This window comes from Pleurodeles waltl, chromosome 1_1 (assembly GCF_031143425.1).
Source record: "Pleurodeles waltl isolate 20211129_DDA chromosome 1_1, aPleWal1.hap1.20221129, whole genome shotgun sequence".
In the NCBI taxonomy this organism is placed as follows: Eukaryota; Metazoa; Chordata; class Amphibia; order Caudata; family Salamandridae; genus Pleurodeles; species Pleurodeles waltl.
In genome coordinates this window covers 214,423,247-214,441,362 of record NC_090436.1, presented here as the reverse complement: position 1 = coordinate 214,441,362, position 18,116 = coordinate 214,423,247, and the positions used below count along the sequence as shown (strand labels likewise).

The window sequence follows — 18,116 nt, the reverse complement described above, 5'->3', positions numbered from 1 at the left end:
TCACTTATCACAGTCTCGGTTTTGACAGTACAGCTGTCAATGAGTCATCCTGATAGCTATAAATAGAGAGGGCTTAGGGCACACCCCCTTCAGCTATTGCCTCTTTCAGCTATTAGCTGCAGACTTTGTCAATCATGTTAAGGCTTACCCCACTGTAACATTCTTCTCTCATCTAATGATACTGGATACATACGTCTTCCTCCAACTGCTTGCATTGACCTGCATGAGGGACAACAACTTAATTTTTGATTCATGCCAAAAGGACTCTGAACCATTGATAACAACATTGAACTGATGGATTAAACAAAACAATGTATTGCCTCAGAACCAGGTAGTGCCCCAATTCCACAGTTGCCATAGGTTCAATCTAGAAGGATTTGTTAGTCACAAGAGCGGATTTTAGGGGTTGATAAAGTCTGACATAGGCACGCAGGTCTGTTGCTTGAGCCACAACCCAAACAAAGTAATGCAAAGTCGATTCAGGGTACATGTTTTGGAGGAGCTGTGCTTATCTTCATTGTTTTTATTGGTGTTTGTAAAGCGCAGGCCTAGGTTGCTGAAAGTGCATTGGCCCAGGAGGTGTATTCAGTGTTCCCTAAAATGGTGCAGTATGAATGCCTGAACGCTGACTGTTATTGCTTGGTAACACCCACAAAAATAGAGAGCTGTCCCCACCAATTGCATATGACAAACTTTGCCCAACCTCAGTATTGTTATAATAGATCAAAAAGGAATTTAGGGTAGTGTAAGGAAATGCCTCCTTGGCATGGTTACCCCCTGACTTTTTGCCTTTGCTGATGCTATGTGTTGAATTGAAAGTGTGCTGAGGCCTGCTAACCAGGCCCCAGCACCAGTGTTCTTTCCCTAACCTGTACTTTTGCATCCACAATTGGCACACCCTGGCACCCAGGTAAGTCCCTTGTAACTGGTACCTCTGGTACCAAGGGCCCTGATGCCAGGGAAGGTCTCTAAGGGCTGCAGCATGTCTTATGCCACCCGGAAGACCCCTCACTCAGCACAGACACACTGCTTGCCAGCTTGTGTGTGCTGGTGAGAACAAAATGAGTAAGTCGACATGGCACTCCCCTCAGGGTGCCATGCCAGCCTCTCACTGCCTATGCAAGTATAGATAAGTCACCTCTCTAGCAGGCCTTACAGCCCTAAGGCAGGGTGCACTATACCATAGGTGAGGGTACCAGTGCATGAGCACTGTGCCCCTACAGTGTCTAAGCCAAACCTTAGACATTGTAAGTGCAGGGTGGCCATAAGAGTATATGGTCTGGGAGTTTGTCAAACACGAACTCCACAGCACCATAATGGCTACACTGAAAACTGGGAAGTTTGGTATCAAACTTCTCAGCACAATAAATGCACACTGATGCCATTGTACATTTTATTGTGAAACACACCCCAGAGGGCACCTTAGAGGTGCCCCCTGAAACTGTATCTAACTATCTGTGTAGGCTGACTGGTTCCAGCAGCCTGCCACACTAGAGACATGTTGCTGGCCCCATGGGGAGAGTGCCTTTGTCACTCTGAGGCCAGTAACAAAGCCTGCACTGGGTGGAGATGCTAACACCTCCCCCAGGCAGGAGCTGTAACACCTGGTGGTGAGCCTCAAAGGCTCACCCCTTTGTTCCAGCACCGCAGGACACTCCAGCTAGTGGAGTTGCCCGCCCCTTCCGGCCACGGCCCCCACTTTTGGCAGCAAGGCCGGAGGAAATAATGAGAATAACAAGGAGGAGTCACTGGCCAGTCAGGACAGCCCCTAAGGTGTCCTGAGCTGAAGTGACTCTAACTTTTAGAAATCCTCCATCTTGCAGATGGAGGATTCCCCCAATAGGGATAGGATTGTGACCCCCTCCCCTTGGGAGGAGGCACAAAGAGGGTGTACCCACCCTCAGGGCTAGTAGCCATTGGCTACTAACCCCCCAGACCTAAACACACCCTTAAATTTAGTATTTAAGGGCTTCCCTGAACCTAAGAATTTAGATTCCTGCAACTTACAAGAAGAAGAGGACTGCTGAGCTGAAAACCCCTGCAGAAGAAGAAAGAAGACACCAACTGCTTTGGCCCCAGTCCTACCGGCCTGTCTCCTGCCTTCTAAAGAAACCTGCTCCAGCGACGCTTTCCCCAGGACCAGCGACCTCTGAATCCTCAGAGGACTGCCCTGCTTCAAGAAAGACTAAACTCCAGAGGACGGCGGCCCTGTTCCACAAAGACTGCAACTTTGTTTCAGAGGAGCAGATTTAAATACCCCTGCAATCCCCGCAAGAAGCGTGAGACTTGCAACACTGCACCCGGCGACCCCGACTCGACTGGTGAAGAAATAACGCTTCAGGGAGGACCCTCCAGCGACTCCAAGACTGTGAGTAACCAAAGTTGTCCCCCCTGAGCCCCCACAGCGACGCCTGCAGAGGGAATCCTGAGGCTCCCCCTGACCACGACTGCCTGACTCTGAAATCCCGACGCCTGGAAAAGACCCTGCACCCGCAGCCCCCAGGACCTGAAGGATCGGAACTCCAGTGCAGGAGTGACCCCCAGGAGGTCCTCTCCCTTGCCCAGGTGGTGGCTACCCCGAGGAGCCCCCCCCCCTTGCCTGCCTGCACCGCTGAAGAGACCCCTTGGTCTCCCATTGAAAACCACTACAAACCCGGCGCGTGTTTGCACACTGCACCCGGCCGCCCCTGCGCTGCTGAAGGTGTACTTTTTGTGCTGACTTGTGTCCCCCCCGGTGCCCTACAAAACCCCCCTGGTCTGCCCTCCGAAGACGCGGGTACTTACCTGCTGGCAGACTAGAACCGGGGCACCCCCTTCTCTCCATTGAAGCCTATGTGTTTTGGGCACCTCTTTGACCTCTGCACCTGACCGGCCCTGAGCTGCTGGTGTGGTAACTTTGGGGTTGCTCTGAGCCCCCAACGGTGGGCTACCTTGGACCCAAATCTGAACCCTGTAGGTGGGTTACTTACCTGCAAGAACTAACAATACTTTACCTCCCCCAGGAACTGTGAAAATTGCAGTGTCCACTTTTAAAACCGCTATTTGTGTTTTATGTAAAAAGTATATATGCTACTGTAATTATTCAAAGTTCCTAAAGTACTTACCTGCAATACCTTTCAAATGAGATATTACATGTAGAATTTGAACCTTTGGTTCTTAAAATAAACTAAGAAAATATATTTTTCTATAACAAAACCTATTGGCTTGGAATTGTCTTCTGAGTGTGTGTTCCTCATTTATTGCCTGTGTGTATGTACAACAAATGCTTAACACTACTCCTTTGATAAGCCTACTGCTCAACCACACTACCACAAAATAGAGCATTAGTATTATCTCTTTTTGCCACTATCTTACCTCTAAGGGGAACCCTTGGACTCTGTGCATGCTATTCCTTACTTTGAAATAGCACATACAGAGCCAACTTCCTACAGGTAGGGTGGGAATTCTAACTTTGGGCCGGGGTTTTCTTTTGGGATGGGCATTTCAATGAAAATAAGTTGAGGTAGGACACTTCATAAATAGAGTACTAGGATAAAATAAATCAGAAGTAATTGATCCATCATTGGCTCTTACATTTTTTCAACAGATTTGTATGCGAACATTGTGCAATCGGCATTATTGGTGGTACATATTCTGCCCTTTAAACGACTTTGCCTGTGAATTGCATAAACAGTTCATTGTTAGCAGTTCAGCCACCTGTGTGGACTACAGCTGTACTTAAGAAAATATATTTTCAACTCATTGTTATGAAAATACCTGGTTGGCTGGTAAGAGACGTTACTCGTTTCTCTGTTCAGCCTTTGTTTTTCCTAAGCACCTTTCAAATGTTCCTGTCCAAACCAGTTTGTGTTTCCTAATTGCTTTGCTATTTTAAGCCAATTTTCTTAGCTTACAGTGAAGTCTCGTGTATGTTTTTTTTTTTTGTTGGGCTACAGCTTTATGTCTTGAAATAAGATCAGATGTTGGATTGCACCCCCTACTCTCAGCACAGTCGCAATATACTGGAAGCTAAAGTTTGGCAGTCAGAATATATGAGAACTTTGCTGTATCCAAAGCTAATGAATTGAGGGGCTTGCTGTTCTTGTAATGGCTAGTTTCGTAACATAAAGTGTGTGCTCTTGAAATGGCCAGCCAGTTTCCCCACTTTAATTAGTCCAAATCTTAACGTAATCCAGTGAAAAGAGCACCCATGAGCCAGCTATGCCAAGCTACTGGCTATAATCTAAGTGATGGTTAAAACAGAACCACAGACCAAGAACTAGGGGCCAGATGTAGCAAAGGTTTTTCCCCATTCTGTGTCTATGGGAAAAAGTGTTTGTACATATGGCCCTAGATGGTTTAAATTTTACTGAAAGTGAGAAGATTATTCTATCAAAAAACTATGAATTCTGTAGCTGTGACTAGCAGGTCTGAGATGGTTCTAGCAATAACTGCGTCTGGGAGGATGTAAGGGTGAATTTGTTCATCCGAGTCAACTAATTTATAGCATAATCAGAACAAGTGTAGGATTAAAAGTAAGCAACCAGTGTGGTTGATCCGCTGCTTGATTACCAAGGTAGCCCCTTACTCTGCTAGAAAACTATTATATTAGATAGGAGTAGAAGTTTAGATACTACATTGTATATAAACTGTATGCACAGCCTTCTAGAATTCCTGGCTCCTATAACACTTTTAATAAATATCTATTAATAATTGTTCTTTTATGACATCTGTAAGCGCCTACTAGTGTTATTAGCATGACAACTGTCTGTGGAATAGTCAGTGTGCATTTTATAAATTGTGCTACCTTTACTTTTGAGACCTATATTCAATGTTTGTATAGGCGGTCTCATTACTTCCATTGACCATAAGGAAGTTCTTGATTTATCAGTTTAAAAGAACTTCCGCCTTTTTACATTGCTGCTGGTTTTTGCCAAACTGACAAACGTCTGATTAAGTTGTTGACCAACTATTTCCTACTACTGCATCTCCTAGATGAAGGCCTGACGTGTTCTGTTATGCCGTAGTATTGAATCTGTATCTATGGCAGTTTGTGAGGAGCTTAGGGCATGGTGGTATGAGGGAATGACAGTTGGTTTGCTCTGTCTTGACATCTCTACCGGTGTGATATGGTCAACCACACCACTCTTAGCAACCTTTTTAGGTCTAACTGATTATCATCCTCAATAGTTTTTATTTCATTGTTAGTTCTTGCGTTAGCCAAGACCTTTTAGTTTTACCACAATTAAAGATATGATACCCTAACTTATTAGGGCTTAAGTTAACCCTCTTCATCATTGGTCTGTTGTGTCATTGATCTATTTTTTCTGCTCAGTGTAGCATGTGCCAGTAGGTCAGGCCTGTTGGCTTTGTCATTGCTTGTTTTATTTTGGGGATGGGGTGCAGTCATGCTGAGGCAGTGTTCTTTACCCTTTACTGTTCTCCGTATGTGAGTGTTCTTTGCAGAGTCCCTCAGGATTTAACTCTTTCCACATCTTGCTTAATTTATACATTCATTCTCTGGGAAAGCATATCACATTCAGCTTCAACATGCTCTTAGACTGATCTCATGTCGGAATTTGACCAAAGATTGGTCAACTCCATTGGTTAACTAAATGCATGGCTTTTAGGGATATGGAGCTGATTCTTCATTTTTGTTTTGAATAAACTGGCAAACAGAGCTTCTTTTAATTATGGGGCATCACTCATAGTGGTCTTTAGATCTGTTGCTCCTACAAGTAGTCCTCTGCCCAGCACTTGTTGCCGTTGCCAATAATTTGGGCATCCTATTTGACCAGGATCTGCCATTTGGTCCACAAATCCAAACGTTTGTCCACCAGCTTGCCACAGTTATATTTATTTCCCCTCCATCTAAGCACGCTTAAGTAGTCTGGGGTTGTGTTCTGTCCCATTTAAACGAGTGTTGTGCTGTTTAGCTCCAGTCTGCCAGAGTACCACATCTCTAAACTCCAACAACCTTGTTTGGGCTGTGAGACTAGTATGTGTACTACACAAGCATGACAGTGTTTCCCCTCCTTGTCACTTTCTTCACGCCTTATTTATTAAGCAATTATGTTAAGGCCCTCTGTCTCATGCATCATACCTTCTACAGACCAGACCCTGCCATTCTTTCATGCAAGCTGATTGTATGCCCCTGCCATTTTAATTGCATTTACATCTCGCATACTGCACCGCATGATGTGCTGAAGAGTGACCCTTTGGTAATCAATAATAAGATAAACATTTCAACCCATTCCATCTATTGTATTTTGCAATGAAATGACATCATGTGTTCTAATATTGTTGAGCAATAATTATTAGTGACTTTGTTGCAGTGTTGTTTTGTTATCTGTATATACATTGGGTCAAAATGCCTTGATGATACCTTTTAGTACTCATTACTTTTAGTCATTGTTCCTCGGCTCAGCCATTAGTAACATGAGATTCAGACACTTCACTTTAAAAGAGACTGGGGCAAGGAATATGATTAGATATTTATTTTTGTATATTTTTCAATTTCCCCTTATAAATATTTAAGTTACTACATTTAATGGAAACAGTAGTCTGTGGATTGTATTCTTAAGATGTTACAACACTAATATAAACCAAATTGCATAAAAAATAGTAAGTTTCATTTGAACCTGTAAATGATGTCTGCTTGCTCTTAAAATATTTAGCTCTTTCCGAAACTGCTTGCGTTTCCGAGCTGTATTTTTTAATAACTTTAATGTATTTTTTTCCAGAGAAATCTGTGATTGCTCAGCCTGTATTTGTTTTTGAGAAGAAGGACCGATCATGCAAGGTAAAACCATACAGTTTTTGGGTCTGGCTTGACAGCATAGCCGTCGGTATACCTATTGTTATTACCTCTTTAAATTATACATAAGGTGGGCTTTGATTTTACTCAGATGAGTATTAATTTCACCTCCTGCTTTTGGCTATTTGATGGCTCAATCCACCTCCTATGGAGTTTTTGCATTGCAACGCCCGAGGCAATATTGTACAATTCAAAACCTTAATTTCTTAGATTTATTGTATATAGAAAGCAATCAATTTGTGTTTTGTTTTTACCAGTGCAACAAACCTTTCTTCAATGTTTTAGTTGGGACTCAAGTGCAAACCAGATCTATTGGCATTGCCAGAGCTTGTTTTATTGTGTATTGTTAATCGCTCATTAGGTGGACCTAGGTTCTTATAGTTTGATGCCCTCTTGAGACACTGTTCACCATGTGCCTGGCAGTGCTAGACTAGCTTGTTGGGCACTCTAGTACTACCAGATGGGCCAGCTTGAAAAAGCAATTGTTTTTGGTCTCATGGGCTGTAACAGGACCAAAAAAAATTTAAACATCCCATACGCGGAACAAGGCGTTCTATAAAAAATATGATATTAATCATCTTTCGACAGGTTCGGATGTTACTAAGGCTGGGGTTGAGGAGGGGATTGTGAGGTGCTGGTGACATGTTTTTCTGGGGTGTTCTGTGTGAAGCTGAAACGACTAGATATATCAGGCACAATCAAGAGCATTATAAAACACAAAGGGGGTCATTCTGACCCCGGCGGTCAAGGACCGCCGGGGCCAGTGTCGGCGAGAGCACCGCCAACAGGCTGGCGGTGCCCCGCAGGGCATTCTGACCACGGCTGTTTGGCCGCGGTCAGAAGAGGAAAACCGGCGGTCTCCCGCCGGTTTTCCGCTGCCCTATTGAATAGCTGCGCCGCCATGGGGATTCTGACACCCCATACCGCCATCCTGTTCCTGGCGGTTCGCCCGCCAGGAACAGGATGGCGGTATGGGGTGTCGTGGGGCCCCTGGGGGCCCCTGCAGTGCCCATGCAATGGCATGGGCACTGCAGGGGCCCCCGTAAGAGGGCCCCACAAAGAATTTCAGTGTCTGCTTTGCAGACACTGAAATTCACGACAGGTGCAACTGCACCCGTCGCACCTGCCCACTCCGCCGGCTCCATTCGGAGCCGGCTTCCTCGTGGGAAGGATGTTTCCCACTGGGCTGGCGGGCGGCCTTTTGGCGGTCGCCCGCCAGCCCAGTGGGAAACCCAGAATAACCGCAGCAGTCTTCTGACCGCGGTGCAGTATTCTGGAGGGGGGAACTCTGGCAGGCGGCCTCCGCCGCCCGCCAGAGTTAGAATCACCCCCAAAATGTCTGAATAAGAATTGCATCCCAAACTCATAGAGAAAGTCAATGGGATTATTTGTACTGTTTGTATTACAGGGGATGCCCCTCAAATAGGTTAGGTATAACCCCTCACAAACTAAACTATCTACACCTGCAACTGTGACTGTGTTAACTATGGTAATATGTAAAAACACTGATCTAAAACATAACTTTGGAAAAACGTAGCTTCCAAAATCTAGACTGCCCAAACTTTGACCCCCTCCCACCCCCTTACAAAGTTTTTGACCTACGCCAAATTAACCTGTCAAGCACTTGCCTTAAAATGTGCTAGGAGTGGTATTTGAAAGACACAACGGCCCAGCCCAAATACACTTGACGAATGAATTTGGCTTGGTTTGAGAATTAAATACCAATAGGCTATGGACTGAAATGTCGTACGCAGATATCTGTATGACGTTGAAGTTTTGGATGTCCATATTTTTGAGTATGTTATGCAAACAATAGTTTTGTAGCTATGTATACCGATAACGTTGCATAGTTCAACTATTCTTTTAAAACTATATAAATTGCTAGAATTTGAGACCGGTCCCCTGTTAAGTTTTTCACTTTGAAATATGCTGATGTTCTATGAACAAGTGGCTTCTTTGGCTGTTGCAGTGAGATGTGTGCCCGGACTACAGACGATTTTTTAGAATCTGCTATACCTGACGTTCTTGTGGAGAGCCATGTTGAAACAATTCCGTGATCGGGATAAAAAAGGATATTGCTACATTTTATTAACTAATCGTTAATTTTCTATTTTTCTTTCAGAGACATGCCGAAGACCTTGTTTACAAGGCAGAACACGGTAATAATGCACAACATGAATAAGTATATGCAGAGGTAGACCTTTATGCTGTAGTTATGCCCTCACACCTTCAGCATGTGATTTCGCTACATTATAGAGATAGTTATTAACTTTGCAGTGGCAGTTAATGTGAAGGTGCTCTTCCACTTTGTTGGCCACTTTGAATTTCAGATTATGCTTCAATTTGTGTTGGGTTTTGAGGGAACTCAATTGCTTTTCAGGCCTGGTTTACAAAACACTTCAACATAGCATGTAATAAGGCTACAGTGCATCTGGCAATAGGCAACAGTATTATAGTAGTGAACTTCCCGGAGAGAGAGCGGTCCTGCTGAGATTATTTGAGTTAAGTTATTGTTCAGCTGCTAACTATGGAAAATGTGTGTGCAAGCCCAGAGGCTGTATGATTTACTTCAGTAGTATTCTAAGTTCTGTCTTGACTCCGCATTTAATTCTGTGGGTTCCACATTCATTGGTTACATGTTTATTTTTCCTTACACTGCTTTCATAGTAATAAACAGGGTAATATAATTACTAATTATTAAGCAGATAGACTTTGCGGGGCTCTGAAGGACTCAACAGATCTCAAAGATCCCCGTGCTTGCCAGGGAGTGGGGCACAAATACTCTACATAGAGTGCAATAGACTCCTGCAGTGGGAGATGCTGATGATCTTTGTATGGGCACTGAAGAAGAACTGAATAGACCAGAAAACTCCTCACTCTCATCAGTAGGTAGGCGGGGGGCATAAACACTCTATATAGAGTGCAACAAACTCACAGAGCAAGCCTAGCTACCCCTGAACGAGGCAGGGCTGGGTTAATTATTTAATCCACCCTTGTTCTCATAAACATCATGGTTAAGCGAAAAACCCCTGTTAATTTAATTGTAGCACTGGCCTCTTCAAACTTCCTCAATTATTTATTTATTGATCTCTGTGGTAGGTGTGTTATGGATGAAAAATCAACAGTAGAAGAACTCAGCCTAGGCACAATTGGTCCCTGTATTGCTTCAGGTCTCGCCTGTACCGAGATTTCTTTAAATTGAGGGGAACCATCTAACTCTGACATCTCTCTACCACATGCCGGTGAATCTCTGACCTTGGTAGTAGATGTTCATCAATCTACCGTAAAGGCCTCATTAAACTTGGATTCCCCCCCACAAGGAGAGCCCAGGGAGCACTCATGCAGAGGTCTGTGGTTGGGTCCAGCATTGGAAGAACTTCTGGGGATTGAGGGCCCACTCTGCAAATTTGCAACCACCCACTGGTGGCCCTGCAGTTATTCTGTCAGAAGCTGAGAGGTCAGAAGAGACCATGGGGCGGGGAGAGTGCTTGGGACTTTAGAATGCCCCAGACTCCTCCCAATTCACATAAGGGATTTGCTATCCACACAAATAGTCTTATCATTCCACACTACAAACTACCATGGCCACAGAGCCCCACCAGATCATCTTTACGTAAAGCAGGTTTTTTTTTACAAATAGGTTAGTTAGACCTCATGGTCACCCGTTTAAGGTGCAATGGGAATGTTAGCTGTGGTTCTTACTTATTCAACCATGTGAATATGGTAAGGCATGTTTATTGGGTTGGAAAGGGCAAAAAGAAAAATCCCATCATTGTTCTGCAGTTGTTTATTTTTTTACCTCTGTGGTGGATGTGGTATGGATGAAACATCAACTGTAGAAGAACTCAGCCTAGGCACTAGTGGTCGCCTGTACCAAAACCTGCATTTATCTTGTTGAAGTGCACTTAATTTTGATGTAACCGTCTGACTCTGACAGCTCTCTACCACATGCCGGTGGATCACTGACCTTGGTAGTAGATGTTTATCAATCCACCATTGAGGCTTTCTTGGGCTTGGATCCCCCTGCCCAAGCGTAAAAAATGAATCCCCCACAAGGAGAGCCCATGGAGCACTCATGCATGGGTCTACGGAGGGGGTGTTGGGGTCCAGCATTGGAATACCTTCTTCTGGGGATTGTGGGCCCCACTCGACAAATTTACAACCACCCACTGGTGGCCCTGCAATTATTCTGTCAGAAGCTGAGAGGCAGGAAGAGAGCATTGGGTGGGGGGCTTAGGGCACATTCTCAGCCTTTAGAATCTCCCCCTTCTCCCCCCCCCCAAAAAAAAAAACTCACATAAAGGGAGTTGCTATCCACACAAGTAGTTATTATTGCCCACTATAAACCCACATGGTCACAGAGCCCCACTAGATAATCTTGTCCGCAAAGCAGGGTTTTTCCTTCTAGGTTAGTTCGATCTCATGGGAATGTTGGAGGTTCTTAATTATTCAACCACATACATTTTGTAAGGTGTGTTGACTGGGTGGGAAAGGACAAAAAAGAAAACCAAACCTAGAGGGTGAATGTGTGGATGTTAATTTTGATTAGGACGAGCTTTCAGGAGACTTATTTGTCAGCTATCTCATTCTAATGTCATTGCTGCCTCCCTTATTTGTTAGCAGTTGCTTTATATTTTTCTAAAACAACCAGCTTACTGTTGATGAGCTTTTAGTCCTAATGTTATGCTCAGGAACTCAGTCCAACTTGTAGCCCTGAAGACTTTTTTTTTTTTTTTTTAGAACTCTTCAGAGAGGTCTGAATTTTTTATTCTGGTGGTCCTTTTGAGAGAATTTTCTTACATTTGTGTGCTCATAATTGCGGGAGTGGGAACGGAAGTGACTTTGAAAGGCCTTCTTACATAAAACATAATACCACAATGTGGAATGCAAAATGAAATTTTATGTGATTTTATTCTGGATTTTTGATTTAGTAATAGTTGGCAATATTTGCATTGAGTATCAAAATCCAACTTTTATTGGAAGTGAAGCCTCTACAAGTATTGATTACATTTTGTGTTGACTTCTCTTGTACTAATCAATAACAGTTATAAAGATTTGGCAGGCACATTGTGACCATAAAGCTATTAGCCTCTCCTTGACTTGGATCAAAGCTATGGTAAAAAAAAAAGATGCATTCCCAATTAGGCAATTGGTGATTACCTGTCCCCTGCTGCTGGTGTAATGTATAGCTTCACTCTTGTGCTAAAAAAGAACATATGTATACTTTTTTTTTCTTCTTTTGGGTGGGGCGGGGTTGGTCACGCTCATCGCAGCTCCACATGGGTCCAGAAAAATGTCCGATAGTAAAGTAGTATTGTTCTAAATAAGTTATGTTTCAACGTATTCATCGAATTGGAATGGACTTGTAATGCATGCACAAAACAGCAATATGAAAGTTTCCTCTGGCACCACCAGCCCTAACCCTAAACACGTTAATGTAAATATTCGCCCAAGTTGTTAGAAAAATTGTTTGTATGTGTACTGTACTACGTAGAAATTCAAAAGTTAAATGAAGAGTAAAGTATTCCATAAAGAGAGAAACTAAATTGCAGTAAGAATCCAGGACTGCATGAAGCGGAGATAAAAGCAGTTTGTGTTTCCCTATTCTTGTTCGATCTGCGTTGCCCTTGTAAACAATCAAAACTTTTGTCAAGAGAAAGACACAGCAGTATAAACCTGTTCAGATTAGATTACACAAAATGCTCCAAAGAAGTTTTAAAATTACAAGCAAAACCATGTTCAGATAATTCTGAAACAAGGACGGGCTGAAGCTGTTTGGCACACATTTTGTTTCGGCTGAAAAAGAAGAGGGTGTGGAGAAGGGAGGAAGACAGCAAACATATTTCCTGCTTATTGATAAAATCACAAATAAAGAATCTGAAAAAACACACTGTCATCAAAAGGAACACGACCTCCCTGAACTAAATAGAGAGAAGGCTTTATTCTCACACAAAGACTTGGCCTTTCAGCTTAGGTGGAAAATGCAAAGCTTTTGGCCTAAAACCGACAGTGAGAACATGCAGAGTGCATAGAAGTATGACAGAAATCACAAGCTTTGCACTTAAAAAGAGCTAACATTAAGGCTGAATGGAACTTTTATATGAAGGCAGGATTAAATCATGTACAAAATTGATGTGTTTATGTCCCCGAATGGGGTAACACTCGGTGCAAGACAGTAACATGGTGCATGAGGGTTGGAGAGAGAGAAGCATACAATTAAGATAAATATGAAACACTTGCAATCTCTTGGAGTGCTTCACAAAAGAGAAAATGTAGTTCCTGAAAAACAAGCACTCGTAGAAGAACAGAAAGAGCCAACTGGAGAGGTGGTAAACAGGCTATGCTCCACAGGAGAGGCAAACTCGAAGTGCGCAGCCTAACACAAATAAAAAAAGCAAATGTGAATGAGCAAACACAAAGTCAGTTATAAGTAAGGAGCATTCCTGGGTAAGCTTTCAGTATGTCCAAAAATGTTTTTGTAAACAGGCCTCCGCACTGTCTGGTAGGCTTCAACGCAAAATGCGGCAGAACAGGAAAAAAGGACCCGGGATAAAAGAGGGCTGCAAAAGGAGGGTTCAAACTGCAGAAAAGCACAACAGTAAGGGGAAAAATGAAATGCTTTTGCTAAGATGTGGTTCTGACACCCATGCTGATTACACTGTACAATCACTAGATTTTTGTAGCCCTACTGATTTATCTGTACATTGACTTATATCTTTGGTGTGAATCCACAATACTCATTGTATACATCTCACGATGAGCGCTAAGAAAAAAACATTAACTACAAATAAAATAAAGTAAACATACGCATGTGGTGCTGTGGATTGGAACAGAGATACCATTCTTATGGTGAATATTAAACAGCTCTTCTGTCAGTACTGGAGACAGGCAAAGATACACAAATAACTTCTAAGTGAAGTTATTTCTGCCACTAAACAGTAAAATTTGCCAATTCGGCATCATAAAAGAGCTATCCACCCACAGGGCCAGCTCCAACGAACCCCCGCCATCACAGCAGCTCTGCAACTCACTCGCATCCCACTTCCATCGAAAGATAGAAGAAATCCACAACAGCTTCAGCTCCCAGTCCCACCAGCTAACTACAAACACCCTCGAACCCTACGCTCCAAGCAACACCCACCTCCTCCACACCTGGACCCCCGTCAACACAGAAGACACCGCAAGCACCATGATCACCATCCACTCCGGATCACTATCGGTCCCCTGCCCACACCACATCTTCAACAAAGCTAACACCATCATCGCCCCCCATCTTTGCCACACCATCAACAGTTCCTTTGAATCAGCCACCTTCCCAGAGAGATGGAAGCACGCAGAAATCAACGCCTTGCTAAAGAAACCAAAGGCAGGTCCTGAGGCCCCCCAGAACTACCAATCGATCTCCCTCCTCCCCTTCCCAGCCAAGGTCAACGAAAAAATCGTGAACAATCAACTATCCCGGTTCCTGGAAGACAACAAGGCACTCAACACCTCCCAATCCGGATTCCGCAAAAACCACAGCACCGATACCGCACTCATTGCTGCCACAGACGACATCAGGAAGATGCTCGACAAAGGAGAAACAGAAGCACTCATCCTCCTTGACCTCACAGAAGCTTTCGACACAGTATGTCATCACACTCTCCACACACGCCTTCACAACGCTGAAATCCGCGACAAAGCACTGGACTGGATCTTGTCATTTCTCACGGACAGGACCCAGAGAGTCCGCCTCCCGCCGTTCCTATCAGAAGCCTCCAATATCACCTGTGGCGTCCCTCAAGGATCTTCGCTCAGCCCCACACTTGTCAACGTGTACATGGCCCCCCTCGGCAACATTGCACGAACACACCACATCAACATTGTCTCCTACACTGACGACACTCAGCTCATCATCTCCCTCATGAAAGACCCCACTACTGCAAAGGACAATCTCCACAACGGTCTCTACACCATCTCCAGCTGGATGGAATCAAGCCACCTCAGGTTAAACACAGACAAGACAGAATTACTCATCTTCGGCACCAACCCCTCAGCTTGGAACGACTCCTGGTGGCCCACCTCCCTAGGATCCGCACCCTCACCCACCACCCACGCACGCAACTTGGGCTTCATCTTGGATTCCACACTCAGCATGACTCAGCAGGTCAATGCCATCTTCTCTTCCTGCTACAACACCCTCCGCCTGCTCCGCAAAATCTTCAAATGGATACCCATCGAAACCAGGAAAACCGTCACCCACGCCTTGGTCAGTAGCCAATTGGATTACGGAAAAGCCCTATATGCAGAAATAACAAACAAACTGCAAACAAAGCTGCAAAGAATCCAGAACGCATCCGCCCGCCTCATTTTGGACATCCCAAGCTGCAACCACATCTCACCCCACCTAACGAGACCTACACTGGCTACCAGTATCAAAGAGGCTCGACTTCAAAATCCTCATCCATGCACAAAAGGCCCTCCACAACACAGGTCCCGCCTACCTCAACAACAGACTCACCTTTCACACCCCTACCCGCAACCATCGCTCCGCCAACCACGCCCTCGTCTACGTTCCTCGCATCCGTCGCACGACCGCCGGAGGAAGATCATTCTCTCACCTTGCTGCAAAGACCTGGAACTCCCTACCGCTCCACCTCCGCCAGATCCAAGACCTCCTATCCTTCAGGAAACACCTCAAGACTTGGCTGTTCGACCAGTAGCTCTCCCCTCCCCATGCGCCTTGAGACATTACCTGGGTGAGTAGTGCGCTCTATAAATCCCTGATTGATTCATTGATTGATTGAATGTTCTGTTTAAGGCGGAGTATGATTCTTTGGTTGCTGGCAGATATGTTCTATGTGAATGTGATATTGTAATCCCATCAGACAAAAATAGTGGGAGAAATTATTGCTGTTTCCTTCCTTTACTCCTAAAATGTTTGGGCATTGTTGCATGACAGGTAGTGGTTACCTTCCCTAGCTTAACTAAATAATGCGCCCGTTCTGGAAATCCACAATACTGAAACTTCTTTATCACTGCATTTTACAGCATGTTAAGTGAACTGTGAATTTTTAGAACACTTGAAGCGAATGAGGCGCATTTTAATTTAGAAATATGAGAACTCATTTATTAAATTTAGAATGAATTAAGTGCCTCATTGTTTATAAATGTGAGAACAAACGTTAAGAGCAGCTCCTGTATATCTTGTGGCCAACCTTGCTTACAAATCTACTTAAACTTAAGAAGCATTGTAATATTCTTGCTATCAGTGTCTGACTGTTATAAGCCTGCGCCATAAATTCACGGTTTACAGTAGAGTGCTAAACATTATTCATAATGGATCTCTAGAGACCATACGCTCTTTTATTGTCCTCCTGTTTATCCCAGTAATCATCAGAGTCTAAAGCTTAGAAACATTGATAAATGTTCCTTTTAGAATAACTGATAACATTTAGCAGGCTACCGGAATCCCATTTTTGTCCTTTTTTTAAAGCACTGATTTACTTTTTGATTCGCCTCTCTATTGAAAAAATGCAATTTTCTCTAACCATCCGACACTTTATGCATTTAGAGCTTAACATGTTAACCCATGATCCGTAAATTATATGCGGTGTAATTTAACAGAGAATATCATGTTTTACAGATTGCAGCGATTGCCCTGTGAAGCGTGTGCGATCTACATCGTTCACTTACAGCCCTTCTTATTCTCTGCCCGAAGCAGGTAAGATATTTCCCAATTTTGCATACAGTAAGTGAATTTTTTTTTAAAGTAGATATTTTGTAAGAGAAGTTTTTGTCCATCTTTGATTTACTTTTAAATCAAAATAAGCCACAGAAACACTGTTGAATAATTGCTACAGGCAGTTTTTTGCCAACCTGAAACAAGAGGAGATAGATTTCTAAGGCCACACAGCACACAGTGCATGCAGTGGAAACTTTGTGGTACGGGATTGATAAGGTGCCATGGGTGCATGATAAAAATAGGACACCTTCATGTTTACCGTTTTTTTTGTACTTGCAAAGTGTAAGGAAATGCCTCCTTGGCATGGTTACCCCCTGACTTTTTGCCTTTGCTGATGCTATGTTTTGAATTGAAAGTGTGCTGAGGCCTGCTAACCAGGCCCCAGCACCAGTGTTCTTTCCCTAACCTGTACTTTTGATTCCACAATTGGCACACCCTGGCACCCAGATAAGTCCCTTGTAACTGGTACCTCTGGTACCAAGGGCCCTGATGCCAGGGAAGGTCTCTAAGGGCTGCAGCATGTATTATGCCACCCTAGAGACCCCTCACCCAGCACAGACACACTGCTTACCAGCTTGTGTGTGCTAGTGAGAACAAAATGAGTAAGTCGACATGGCACTCCCCTCAGGGTGCCATGCCAGCCTCTCACTGCCTATGCAGTATAGGTAAGACACCCCTCTAGCAGGCCTTACAGCCCTAAGACAGGGTGCACTATACCATAGGTGAGGGTACCAGTGCATGAGCACTGTGCCCCTACAGTGTCTAAGCAAAACCGTAGACATTGTAAGTGCAGGGTAGCCATAAGAGTATATGGTCTGGGAGTCTGTTTTACACGAACTCCACAGCACCATAATGGCTACACTGAAAACTGGGAAGTTTGGTATCAAACTTCTCAGCACAATAAATGCACACTGATGCCAGTGTACATTTTATTGTAAAATACACCACAGAGGGCACCTTAGAGGTGCCCCCTGAAACTTAACCGACTATCTGTGTAGGCTGACTGGTTCCAGCAGCCTGCCACACTAGAGACATGTTGCTGGCCCCATGGGGAGAGTGCCTTTGTCACTCTGAGGCCAGTAACAAAGCCTGCACTGGGTGGAGATGCTAACACCTCCCCCAGGCAGGAGCTGTAACACCTGGCGGTGAGCCTCAAAGGCTCACCCCTTTGTCACAGCACCGCAGGACACTCCAGCTAGTGGAGTTGCCCGCCCCCTCCGGCCCCCACTTTTGGCGGCAAGGCCGGAGAAAATAATGAGAATAACAAGGAGGAGTCACTGGCCAGTCAGGACAGCCCCTAAGGTGTCCTGAGCTGAGGTGACTCTAACTTTTAGAAATCCTCCATCTTGCAGATGGAGGATTCCCCCAATAGGATTAGGGATGTGACCCCCTCCCCTTGGGAGGAGGCACAAAGAGGGTGTACTCACCCTCAGGGCTAGCAGCCATTGGCTACTAACCCCCCAGACCTAAACACGCCCTTAAATTTAGTATTTAAGGGCTCTCCCTGAACCTAGAAATTAGATTCCTGCAACAACAAGAAGAAGGACTGCCTAGCTGAAAACCCCTGCAGAGGAAGACCAGAAGACAACAACTGCC

The 18,116-nt window shown here is 44.3% G+C and overlaps 1 protein-coding gene across 2 annotated transcripts in view; it reads left to right on the top strand.

Annotated features, from left to right (window-relative positions):
- Positions 1 to 18,116, top strand: part of RANBP3L (RAN binding protein 3 like) — a 172,966-nt gene that overhangs the window by 38,944 nt on the left and 115,906 nt on the right. The window contains exons 2-4 of one of the 2 annotated variants that reach the window (XM_069221035.1): positions 6,723 to 6,781; positions 8,919 to 8,955; positions 16,422 to 16,499. In XM_069221035.1, the coding sequence (XP_069077136.1) occupies positions 6,723 to 6,781; positions 8,919 to 8,955; positions 16,422 to 16,499 (174 nt within the window). The remainder of the gene's footprint in view (positions 1 to 6,722; positions 6,782 to 8,918; positions 8,956 to 16,421; positions 16,500 to 18,116) is intronic. The other variant, XM_069221043.1, reaches the window with a different exon arrangement.